Source organism: Phalacrocorax aristotelis, chromosome 1 (genome assembly GCF_949628215.1).
Source record: "Phalacrocorax aristotelis chromosome 1, bGulAri2.1, whole genome shotgun sequence".
NCBI classification, from domain to species: domain Eukaryota; kingdom Metazoa; phylum Chordata; class Aves; order Suliformes; family Phalacrocoracidae; genus Phalacrocorax; species Phalacrocorax aristotelis.
In genome coordinates, this window is record NC_134276.1 from 38,673,974 (window position 1) to 38,687,177 (window position 13,204).

General features: G+C 42.1%; 1 protein-coding gene across 1 annotated transcript in view; it reads left to right on the top strand.

The window, feature by feature from the left end:
* TDRD3 (tudor domain containing 3) overlaps window positions 1-13,204 on the top strand; it is a 120,309-nt gene that overhangs the window by 103,539 nt on the left and 3,566 nt on the right. Inside the window, exon 13 of the mRNA XM_075088058.1 lies at window positions 6,301-6,437. Within this exon, the coding sequence (XP_074944159.1) occupies window positions 6,301-6,420 (120 nt within the window). The 3' untranslated portion in view covers window positions 6,421-6,437. The remainder of the gene's footprint in view (window positions 1-6,300; window positions 6,438-13,204) is intronic.

Here is a 13,204-nt window from a genome sequence, read left to right on the forward strand (position 1 = left end):
TTCTAGATGCTTTTCTAAGAATTGTCTAAATAGCAAAAACTTTCTCACGCAAAACAGAAGATAAAGTGCTTATTTTAGCTCTTTCTTTGTCACCTCAGTAAAATATATCTGGATACCTAGAAATAGGTATAAGGAGAAAGACAGAGATAGAGACAATGGGGAAGGATGAAAGAATGAATGTAGCTTGAATGTAATTTTTCTGGTTTGTGAGTTAGAAAATGAGTATCGCCTTTCATATGTCTTGTCATTTTTCTCCCTTTCATTCATGATTCAAGACTGAAGAAATATTATTTTCAAATTGTCTTTGGCTTTCTCTCACTTTATTGTCACAAGTCCCTTGTAAAGTTACCAGTTTTATTAGAAGTTAATGGTTTTGGTCTTTAGAATGATTTTAAAGTTAATTAGAAATCGGACAGTCTATTTTTAAGTTCTAAATTTGCTAACAATCCATTGTAATTATTTTAATTTTAAAAAACTGTTATACTGTTTAAGTTTTAAAAAATTGGAGCAGGCATTGTGTACTAAGAGACGTAAAACCATAAAACATAGAACCAATGAACTCTATAGTATAAAAATTATTCTGCATTAGATGGCTATGGGTGATGGTGGGAGTTAACTTAAAAATGCAAAAAGTCCTGAGTAGGTGTTGGTTTAAGTCTTTGTGTTTAAACAGTAACTTTGGGACCATTCTCTCTGACATGCGTGCACATAAACATGCGCACAGTCTAAGAAGGCGTAAGTTCCACTTCAGCCCATAAGTCATTATCCTCCTCAGATACTTTCTTTTTCTTAATTAATTGCTTCTAATGGTGAAATCTGTTTTGCACGCCCATAACATTTGAATACAGGCAGACTAATTGCACATTCCATAAGATTATTTTAATGGGAAAAGAATTTAAGAGTGACTAGGAATATGATTTCATGGACTGAGCTGATGACCACCTACCTGTCAGCTCTGAGAGAAAGAAGCAGTTCTTCCTCCCTAATCCTGACCATCCTGCCTTTTGAACCTGCGTTAGTTAAAGCTGGCAACTGTACACCTGAGCAAGAAAGGGCCAGGAAAAGTGGAGAGAAGAGTGATAAAAAAGGTGCAGGAGAAGAGAAAGGAAAACAGTTTCAGCAGTAGCAATACATTACATTGGTGCAACCGTCTATGGCACTACAGCCTCCATGTCAGAATTAGGTTGTAAATTTAAGGGTGTCAAGTGGTAGATTCCTTTGTTTAGTTATAAAAGATCTAACTGTATTGTGAGGATGCACTTCAGAGGATCCAGGTAAGAGTTAAGTAACAACAATAATTATGTATCTTATCATTAACACTCTAAATGATATATTAAAAGGTTAATTAAAAATAAAAACTTTTCAGGTAATTACTGCATTATACCTTCTTCAAAAAGAAACATTTTTGTTTTAAACACAGCCATATCCTTATCATGTGTGCTTTTAGACAGCAGTGATACGTTACTGCAATGTCTTACGTGATATGTATGATCATACAAAAAGCATGTTTTTTCTAAAAATGTAATGCTACCCTGACTCCTTTAAAGGCACATTAATAGGGCTAGGAGTTCATATTCATTATCTGACAGCAGCGAGGGGTCAGCTCTGTGCAGGTCTAGCAGTAAAACCTTGAATCCCACTTGTCCTTCTCACTCACAATTTAACTGAGACATATGTATGGTCACAGGCCCAGTCTAATACGGTTGTGTACTGTGGAAAAAAAATAGTGAGCATCTGCAGACTCACAAGGGTTGCCCTGTGAGATGATTACTCTGTGAGAGGAACTGATATTTTAAGTAACAAGCCTAACCTGCAAAGAAAATTGATCAAAAGCAAATGTGTTGAATTATTCTGTAATAGACACTTCAAAAATGCCCTTGTCACAAAGTCAGTACTTAGTTAAGATCCTTGAAAAATCGACACTAGTGGTAATGTCTGTTTTATTTTGAATTCTCACACCTCACTCAATTGAAATTTTTGAAATTATGCCGTAAAGCCTCTCTAAGATCGTATAACTTAAACTTTTGCTTTTATTAAGTGACAAAACCTATTTTTTCACAAAATCCTGTTTGCATTCTTAGTTATTTTGGAGTTCTAAGAATCCATGTAAGTATTCAGATAAAGTAAAAAATTAAGGGAATAGAGTAGACACTTCAGCCAATGATTTTTTTTCCCTTACAAATATAGGATGTATAACATATTGTAATTCAAATATTTATATTTAGCTTTTTCTAGGAAGCTTGTGAATCTTTCAGTATGGCAGTAGTGTGGTTGGGTTTTCTGTTTGTTTTCTTTGATACATCTGGAAAATCTTACAACCTATTTTCAATTGATACAAGCATGGGTAAGTGTTAAAGATTAAAGTACTCAAGGAGATCACACTGGATGATTAGGCAAAAGAAGCAAGTTGTAAGAAAGGAATTTAACCAGCAAAACGAGATCTCTTGGTGTGTTAACAGCGGGAGACAGCTGTTGCCTGCATTAGCAGGCACTGCAAAGAGGCATTAAATCTGGACTGGGAAATGGGAGTTGAAATGCACATGAAAGAAAAGGTCATTTTGCACAGAAGCCAGTGCTTGTTCTTTGTACTGAGTCCAGCAAATTTTCCATGCATCAAGTGTGTGGGTGAAGTTAAAAATACGGCTTAAACTGAAACAGTCATTTGACATTACTGAAATGGAAAATGTCTTCCGCTTTCTTTGCCGTGTGTCTCTTCTTCGTCCCATGGTTCCTGGCCCCATGCTGCTCCTTCATTGCCTCCTTGCACAGGCTCTGGTGCTCATCCCTTAATAGCCCACAGAGAGCTATAATTGAAAAGCCTTAGCGGTCGGGCCCAGTGAATAGAGTAGAATTTTCTGTTCATAAGCAGGAATAGACAGAGGTAACTAGTTTGTAGGTGGCAAACTTGGAGCTGCTCAGCTGTGACTTGCAACTGCATCCTAAATATATGTGAGCAGAACATTCAGCACAGCTTTTGTGTATTGCATAACTTCTGTCCTGCTCTTTACTGTCACCTACCTATTCATTGTTCTTAGAAGTTATACAGTAAGTATTCACTTCAAGGACTGTAAAAAACCCAAAAGTTTCTGAACAGTTCTTTTGAATGCACTGAAAGAAGTCTTGCAATTGAAATTCATTGAGGAAGCCTTTAATGAAATATAAATTTACTTTGCTCTAATATTGTTAATTTTAAGAGTAAATTGGTTGCTAAAATATTTTAAATGCTGAATTTATAAATTTATTCTGCAGCTTTGAAATCCATTGAATTTTTAATGTAAAAGCATGCTTGTAGTCACTTGGCTGGACTGAAGTTGCTTGCTGATTCCCTAAGCTCAGCTGGTAGAAGTATGGTGGTGGTACAAGCTCTTCAGAATATATGGGTCCAAAATAAAAGTACTGCCTGTGCACGTATTCCTGTTTTATACTTGTCTGTCTTATGAGATGGAACAAAAATATCAAAAGTAACAGCAGATTTTTATGGCAACATTTTGAATAGAAGCTGAAAATCCCAATGACTTATGTTCCCCTATTCACCATCCTGTTTTAAATACCTAAAGAATGCTGATATCCTCCACCCCCTCATGTCATTCTAACCTATTACTGCAATAATTTCTTTGTGCATTTCATTGTTTGCGTTGTCTTTGCTTTTTCCTATGGATCTGCTATATTTTGCTGTCTTTTGCAGTTGTGCTTGGTGGTATCATACAATCACAGGGGACATAGCCCTCGGTAGGCATTGTGCAGGCACTAGAAAACTCAGTCCTGGATACTGGAATATTAGATAAATAATGACTAATAAGCTGAAGGATGGAGATAGTAAGATATATGAAGTTTTTTGAGCAGTGCACTAACATGAAACCCCAATTGGTAATAGAATGAGAATGAAAATGCTCTAGGAGAGATTTGAGGCCACCTCTGGTTTATAAAATGTAATCTAGATCTTACATGGATAAGGAGGTAGGGAATGGAATAATTTAGAATGACTCACAAGCAACTGATAAATTGAAAGCAAACAGCAAGAAAGATTGGAACAATAGAGTTGGTGGTGAGATGTGTGACCTAATTGACTGCAGAGTTCTAATGGAAGAAATGCAGGCAGCTGAAGTTTTTAGGTTGAAGAATGGAGAAAAAAAAAAAAAGGAAGTGAACGTTAGAGATATTAAGTTTTGCCTCCAAAGGGTTGATGTTTTTCCAGAAGAGGGATGGCATTTTTGAGCATAGGGTGGAGAGATTTTAAAGTAAATTGAAAAAAGGATTTTTTTCTGGGTTCATCTTTAAGGAGGAAATAAAATAAAGTGGCAGTAGAAAAAGGATGAAAGAACAGCAGTGGTGGATTGAGTGTCAGTGATCAGCAAATGATGGTAGAAAAGAAATGCGATTACTTGTAAAACAAGAAACAATCTTTAATAAAGATATGGCTGGGCAAATTGTTATTTTGGGGAATGTTAGATCCAATTAGGATCTAATGTGAATAGATAAGAACCAAGCAACAAATGACAAGTTGTCATCAGATGTTTAGTTGGCAGGCTTCAACAAGGTGATCAGTAACTCTGTGTGGGGAGACACTGTGCACAGAGAACAACGACGGAACGGTTCCAAGGTGTTCTGCTGCTCATTTGTTGTTCTTGTCATTCGCTGCATTGCTCGCTTTTGCTTCATTCAGAGCCTGAAGAAAGTGAATGTGATTTCACATTTTACTCTTGCCTATTGTAATAAAAATATTTGAATTGGAATGCATGTATCTGAAGCTTTTAATGCTATGTGTAAAGACAACTACATCAAAGCAGAAGTGTGTGGAGACAAATCCTAGTTTTAATTTTACTGAATTCAAAGGATCAACAACATTAACTTTGAGATTTGATGAAGATTTGCTGCTCTAAAAATTCACTCCAATATACATAACCTCGGAAAGAAGTTGGCTATTGCACGTGGGATGCGATGCACTAACTATCTAATTTCTGTTCTTTTTGAGCAAAGACTACCAAGGTTACAAAGAAAAGATTCTTGTTTAATTTGCTAGAGTCTCTTGAAAACACCAGTATGCATTGCTGAATTTTCAGTCATGCATATATGCCATTTAATTTTCCTTTTTTGGAGAATTCCAAATATTGAGCGAATGAAAGCTCACCAGTTTATTCTTGAAGAGTGAGCTCTTTTATGTTAGATAGAAGCTTTGGCAAAGAATTGTAAGAAAACCTGCAATTGCATCTATCTTTACTCTTTTGGCAAAGCATTAGAGTTGATAACAAAGTGGATTTCTTACAGCATGTGCCCTCTAGACCTGGTGTCTGCTACAGTGTAGTGTTAGGATATTAAAGAAACAAAATTGTAACTGTTTCCCTGAGACACCATTTGACAATCATACTCGTGTTCAGAAACATTTTTAATTTTTTCAGCCTATGATTTTTTCTTCTACTTCTTTGTTATCAACTCTAATGCTGTTGAAATTCTTCTTTTATCTTTAATGTGCACCACTTTCAAATATTCCATCAGATGAATGTGCTTCCTTTCAGTATTTCTTGACCAAAGTAAATATGTAGCTATTTTAATCTTCCTTTATAAATAATTATCCAGTCAGTTGATTTTTTTTTCTTAATTTTTTTTCCTTCTGAATAACATATACTTTATCAATAGCTTTCTGGTACTGAGAAGCCAAGGAGTGAATGCAATATTGCAAATATGTAATTATCTCTGCTTTCATTATTCAGAGGTTATATGTAGTACTGCTGCACATAGCAAATTCATATCCAAATTGCAGTCCGCTATACTTGTAGGCTTTTTTCATGATTACTGCGTCACAGACTTTTATCTACTATTTCAAATCTGTTTGTAGTATGCATATTGCCAGATGCTGTTCCTTGCATTTCCATTTCCTAATTCTTTTATTACATTCCACACACATTTCTAAAGTCCCAAAAGCTGATATTTCTCTTGCTCTGGCAGGTTATCAAGGTTATCGTGCTTCTTGAGTTTGTTGCCTGTATCACTCTTGGAAAATAATTTGCTTTAGTATATATGCTTTTTTCCCTGCAAGTATTTAATAACTGCTGCTGCTGCCCTGGGGATTGAGTTTTGGGATTCTTCATCTTGTTTTTGTTAGCTTTCCTAGGTTTGAAAAAAACACTCTCATTATCTCACTTTATTAAGTGGTCATCAGCACAGAAGCAGCAGTTGCTATGTGTGCGTGAATTCGACATGTATGTATGTGTCTGTGTTATATGTATGAATGTGTGCACATGCCTACTCATGTATAATGCATTTACCTACTCTTCCATTTAAATCAATGCTATTTACCTGCAGGAGGAGGAAGAAGAAACATATGAGCAAACTCTAGAATTCCGCAGAGGAGGTGATGGTCAGCCAAGACGGTCCACACGACCTACTCAACAATTTTATCAACCCCCAAGAGCTAGGAACTGATAAATAAGAAATACAAGGTAAATATGATATTGACATTTCATTTATGGGTTTAGATTTCAAGAAGAGTACATCTGGGTTGTTCTACACTTCAGTGTTCTTCAGTCTTTATGAAGCTCATGAAAGAACTTTCTGCAACTTTGCTGGGAGCTGATTCTATGAAAACCCTCAGCATTGGGTTGCAGAGGATTAATATTTTGAGCAAATAAATTATAGTAATCACCATTTTACAAGCAAATCGACAAAACCCCTAGAAAAACCTTATTTCTCATTTAAAAAAGAAAAAAGTACTAAGCAATAGCACGTGTATGACCTAGTTTGTTTAACAGTGGTAATACGTTTATAAGGAGCAAACACAGACCACTGATTGCTACAGCTATGGAGAACTATTGATACTAGATCAGTATCTTATCATTTAAGTGCAAGTTTTATGGCGTGTCTTTTTAGTTTAGAAACCACTTCTTCTGATCACCTACATGGAAGATATGTTTGGCATATTGTTTCTAATTTTTGTAGGGATATCGGTATATTTGTGATGAAAGTTGGATATATCTGTTTCTCTGGATTTTGTGGCTGTAGGAAGAGACTTAATACATCTGTGGGAAGAGGGAAGGCAATAAAAACACTGGGAAATAGATTTTTAACTTTGCCTCATGTAAGGACTTGTGGTTTAGCCAGCAACTCAGCCCCACACAGCTGCTCACTCTCTCCCCCATCCTGCCGGTGGGGGAGAGAATCAGAAGGGTAAATCTTGTGCGTTGAGATAAGAACAGTTTAATAATTAAAATAAAACAATAACAACAACAAAATAATGCAGTGAAAAGGAAAACAATGAGAGGGGCGAAGCCCGGGGTGGGGGAAAGGGGGAATGAACAACCGAAACCAACAGCACGTGACGCAGCCGCTCACCACTTGCTGACCCAACGCTGCCAGTCCCTGACCTGCAGCTGCCCCCCCATGCGCCAACTGCCTCTATTAATGTACTGGTCATGGTGTCACGTGGTATGGAGCGAGCATCCCATTGGCCCCTCCCGGCCTCTTGCCCACGTGGCAGAGCGCGAGAAGCTGGAAAGGTCCCTGACTGCTACAGGCGCTACAGTGAAGAGAATTAACTTTTTCTCAGCCAAAACCAGCACATTCTTCACTCCTTATTCCATACCATTTACACCATGCCAGGTCCCATACCATCCAATACACCTCACCAACCACCACCCCTCCCCTTCCCATCCTTTGATATAATACACAGACATCATTCCCTTAGTTTATGGGCCTTCCCTGTAAATTGTCCATTAAAATGTCCATTGAGTTCACCCAGTTCATGACTCTGGGCTCCATCCGTTGTATCAGTCTTTCATGGCAGGAGAGATGGTGTGTGTGGCGTTGGGTTGCTGCGTACCAAGTCAGTCATTGTTCCATCACTGCTGCACTTTGCTTGTTTCATCAAAGTTCATCTTCCATGGATTGGAAAATTTGTACTATGATATTAATGATATGGCATATAGCAACCACAGAAGAGATGACATACAATATTATACAGCAGTTCGCATTGTGCCATTCAGTTCATTGGCTGTTTTCGCCCAAAATCAAATCCCCCTGAGGTACACACCGGGCTCCTCCATCCTCCCGCATCACCCACCAAGTGCACCCAGGTCCTCAAGCAAAAGCAATCCCACGAGTGGGTTTGCCTCTGCCTGAAGCAGGAATAACCCAGACTGTTTCCCCCAGCATATTGTTTGCACGCACTACAGGAACTCTGTCCCCTTCCACAGTATGTAGGATTTCTGACTGAGCAGGGACAGCTCGATTGGCAGATCCCCTTGTGTTGACTAATGAGGTGCCTTTTGCTAAATGTGTATCCCAGTGCCTGAATGTCCCACCCCCCATTGCTCTCAGTGTAGTTTTTAACAGTCCATTGTACCATTCAATTTTCCCAGAGGCTGGTGCGTGATAGGGGATGTGATACACCCACGCAATGCCATGCTCTTTGGTCCAGGTGTCTATGAGGTTGTTGCAGAAATGAATCCCGTTGTCTGACTCAATTCTCTCTGGGGTGCCGTGTCACCACTGGACTTGCTTTTCAAGACCCAGGATAGTGTTCCGGGCAGTGGCGTGGGGGACAGGGTATGTTTCCAGCCAGCCAGTCGTTGTTTCTACCATTGTAAGCACATGGCGCTTGCCTTGGCGGGTCTGTGGGAGTGTGACATAGTCAATTTGCCAGGCCTCCCCATATTTATATTTCAGCCATCGTCCCCCATACCACAGAGGCTTTACCCACTTTGCTTGCTTGATTGCAGTGCATGTTTCACGTTCACGGATAGCCTGCGCAATAACATCCATGGTCAAGTCCACCCCTCGATCACAAGCCCACCTGTATGTTGCATCTCTCCCTTGATGGCCTGAGGTGTCATGGGCCCACCGAGCTAGAAATAGTTCACCCTTATGCTGCCAGCCCAGATCCACCTCAGCCACTTCAATCTTGGCGGCCTGATCTACCGGCTGGTTGTTTCGATGTTCTTCAGTGGCCCGACTCTTGGGGACGTGAGCAACCGCATGCCGTACCTTTACTACCAGGTTTGCTACCCGGGCAGCAATATCTTGCCACAGTGCGGTGGCCCAGATGGGTTTGCCTCTGCGCTGCCAGTTGCTTTGCTTCAACTGCTGCAGCCAGCCCACAGGGCATTTGCCACCATCCAGGAGTCAGTATAGAGATAGAGCACTGGCCACTTTTCGCGTTCAGCAATGTCTAAGGCCAGCTGGATGGCCTCTACTTCTCCACACTGGCTCAATTCACCTTCTCCTTCAGCAGTTTCTGTGACTTGTCATGTAGGACTCCATACAGCAGCCTTCCATCTCCGGTGCTTTCCCACAAGGCGACAGGACCCATCAGTGAACAAGGCATATAGCTTTTCATCTTCTGACAGTTTGTTATAGAGTTGGGCTTCTTCAGCATGTGTCACCTCCTCCTCTGGTGATAATCCAAAGTCTTTGCCTTCTGGCCAGTCCATAATCACTTCCAAGATTCCTGGGCGACTGGGGTTTCCTATTCAAGCCTGCTGGGTGGTCAGTGCAACCCATTTACTCCACGTAGCATCAGTTGCATGGTGACGTTTCCTTTGAACATCCAGCCCAGCACTGGCAGTCGGGGTGCCAGGAGCAGCTGTGCCTCAGTACCAACCACTTCTGAAGCAGCTCGAACCCCTTCACATGCTGCCAATATCTCTTTTTCAGTTGGAGTATAGCGGGCTTCGGACCCTCTGTATCCCCGACTCCAAAACCCTAGGGGTCAACCTCGGGTCTCCCCATGCGCTTTCTGCCAGAGGCTCCAGGTAGGGCCATTCTCTCCAGCTGCGGCGTAGAGCACATTTTTTACATCTTGTCCTGCCTGGACTGGCCCAAGGGCTACTGCGTGAACTCTTTCCTGTTTAATCTGTTCAAAGGCTTGTTGCTGCTCAGGGCCCCATTTGAAATCATTCTTTTTCCGGACCACTCGATAGAGAGGGCTTTTGATCAGACTGTAATCTGGAACATGCATTCTCCAAAAACCCACAACACCCAAGAAAGCTTGTGTTTCCTTTTTGCTAGTTGGTGGAGACATGGCTGCTATTTTGTTGATCACATCCATGGGGATCTGACATCAATTGCCATTTGATTCCTAAGAACTGGATCTCTTGGGCGGGTCCCTTGACCTTACTTTGTTTTATGGCAAAACCAGCTTTCAGAAGGATTTGGAATATTTTCTTTCTCAGAAACTTGTTCTGCTGTGTTGCCCCACACGATGATGTCATCAATGTATTGAAGGTGTTCCGGAGCTCCACTGTGTTCCAGTGCACTATGGATCAGTCCATGGCAAATGGTAGGACTGTGTTTCCACCCCTGGGGCAGTCGATTCCAGGTGTACTGGACGCCCCTCCATGTGAAAGCAAACTGTGGCCTGCACTCTGCTGCCAGAGGGATTGAGAAGAATGCATTAGCGATATCAATTGTGGCACACCGTTTGGCCGCCTTGGACTCCAGATCGTATTGAAGTTCTAGCATGTCTGGCACAGCAGCACTCAATGGTGGAGTGACTTCATTCAGGCCACGATAGTCAACTGTTAGTCTTCACTCTCCGTTAGATTTCCGCACTGGCCATATGGGACTGTTAAAGGGTGAGTGGGTCTTACTGATGACTCCTTGGCTCTCCAGTCGACAAATGAGCTCAGGGATGGGGATCAGAGAGTCTCTGTTGGTGCGATAGTGCTGCCGATGCACTGTTGTGGTGGTGATCGGCACCTGTTGTTCTTTGACCTTTGGCAACCCCACAACAGAAGGGTCCTTGGAGAGGCCAGGCAAGGTAGACAGCTGTTCAGTTTCCTCCGTCTCCAAGGCAGCTACACCAGAAGCCCACCTGTACCCTTCTGGGTCCTTGAAATACCCTCTCCTGAGGTAGTCTGTGCCAAGGATGCACGGAGTCTCAGGGCCAGTCACAATGGGGTGCTTTTGCCACTCACTCCCGGTTAGGCTCACTTCGGCCTCCAATACAGTTAGCTCTTGGGATCCCCCTGTCACTCCAGCAAAGCTGATGGGTTCTGCCCCTATATAGTTTGATGGCATTAAGGTGCACTGTGCGCCGGTGTCCACTAAAGCTTTATACTCCTGTGGGTCGGACGTGCCAGGCCATCGGATCCACACAGTCCAGTAAACCCGGTTACCCCTTTCCTCCACTTGGCTGGAGGCAGGGCCCCTCTAGTCCCAGTCATGGCATTTGCAACTCATTTCCTGTAAATCTGAGTCAAGAGTCTCTCTATTAAGCTCAGAAATAAAATCAACACTTCTCCTCTGTCTGGGTATTGGCTCCCTGGAAACTGGAGCAGCAACTTTCCTGGAAGAAGCTCCCTGAGTGATTGTTCTTCCTTGCAGCTCACATACCCACACCTCTAGGGTCGAAGTAGGCTTCCCATCCTACCTCATCATGTCCTCTCCATGGTCATGCAGGTAGAATCATACAGTGGCCCATGGTATATATCCTCTCCTTTGTGCAAAAGGACCCTTATTCCTAATAGCTGAGACACTACTCTGTAGAGGTAGGGAGCAGGACATACCTTCCTTGAGTTGCTGGACTTCTTGGCATAGTTTCTCCACAGCAGAGATAAGTGAGGAAGAGATATTTGCTTTGTACTCCTGGAGTTTATCAGTCACCTCTGCCACTGTTAGCTCCTCGTCCTCTCTCCAGGACATTACTGCCAATGAGTTTGCATACAAGGATGGTGCGCTCCACACAAACTTCCGCCACATGAGTTGTGTGCACTCAGCTTCACCTGGATCTTTGGATGACCATTGATCGTCCAGGTCACCATAAATCACCTCAAGCACAGCTAATTCCCTTAGGCACTGGATACCTTTCTCCATAGTTGTCCATTTTCCTAGGCAATATGTAACATCTTCTTTAAAGGGATACCTTTCCTTCACTCCGGGCAAGAGTCACCTCCAGAGGCTGAGGGCTTGTGTTCTTTTTCCAATTGCTTTGTCAATGCCCCCTACCCCAGAAAGGGAACCCAGTTGTTTGGCTTCTTTTGCCTCGAATTCCAGGCTACTGGCCCCATTATCCCAGCATTGGGGCAGCCAGGTGGCAATTTGCTCCCCTAGACCACAGCCAAAATCTTTTCGCATATCTCACAACTCACTCAAGGACAGGGATCGGGTGGTCTCTATTTCATTTATGACTTCTTCCTCCTTTCCTCGTGATGGCCCTGCTTTTTCATCATCCCGTTCTAAACGAGTTGACGTGTGCTTCCAATATTTCTTCTTGTGTACGGGGGCAACTGATACTGGTATGGGTTGATACTCTGAGCCAGCTCCAGTACTTGTCATGGGGGTTTGAGTAGCCACAGTGCCTGTCACTTTGCCTTTCAATCCAGAGACATTCTCTTCCCCTTGGGAGCACTGAATACTGTTGAGCAGGGCTCGGTAAGCATGGGCCAGGCCGCAGCACGTTGCAGTTACCTGTGTCTCTCTGGAGTTCCCAGGGTAACAACATACTTTCTCCAAATATTCTACCAGTTTTTCAGGATTCTGCACTTGTTCAGGGGTGAGGCTCCAAAACACTGGGGGTGCCCACTGCCCTAGGTTTTTGCCCATGCTATCCCATGTGCCCTGCCACTCGTAACTGTCAAGCCTCGGGGCAGATCTCTGGATGATATTCTTAAATTGCTTTCTAACCTTAGCCAAAACCAAAACAACATGCCCAAAAACTAACAGTAAGTATATCTTAACTACCCAAGGATGTTCAAGGTACAAAAAGGTTGTTGCAGTAAAGGTGGAGACATCATAGAACAAAGTTGCAAAGATACTATTCTGTATTTCCTCCATGTAAAATCTCTCAGAGGAGGAGGTATAATTGCTAATTGCCTCAGTGAGGTGGTACCCAAAGTACAGTAACAATTCCAGCAAAAACACCAAATACCAGATAAAGCTGAAAACCAGTGTTTGCGTAACAAATCTCTTAGGCAAAACATGACCGAACGCAGCAGCCTAAACAAACCAACACCAATCTTTAACACTTACTGCAAAAACAAGAGCATGGTGCTGTGACCAGCAGCTGTTATTATCTCAAACCCTCTGAGCCCCACGTTACATTCCAAAAGAGGCTGTTGTGGTTTAGCCAGCAGCTCAGCCCACACAGCCAGCTTGCTCCCCCACCGGCAGGATGGGGGAGAGAATCAGAAGGGTAAATCTTGTGTGTTGAGATAAGAACAGTTTAATAATTAAAATAAAACAATAACAACAACAGTAGCAACAATAATGCAGT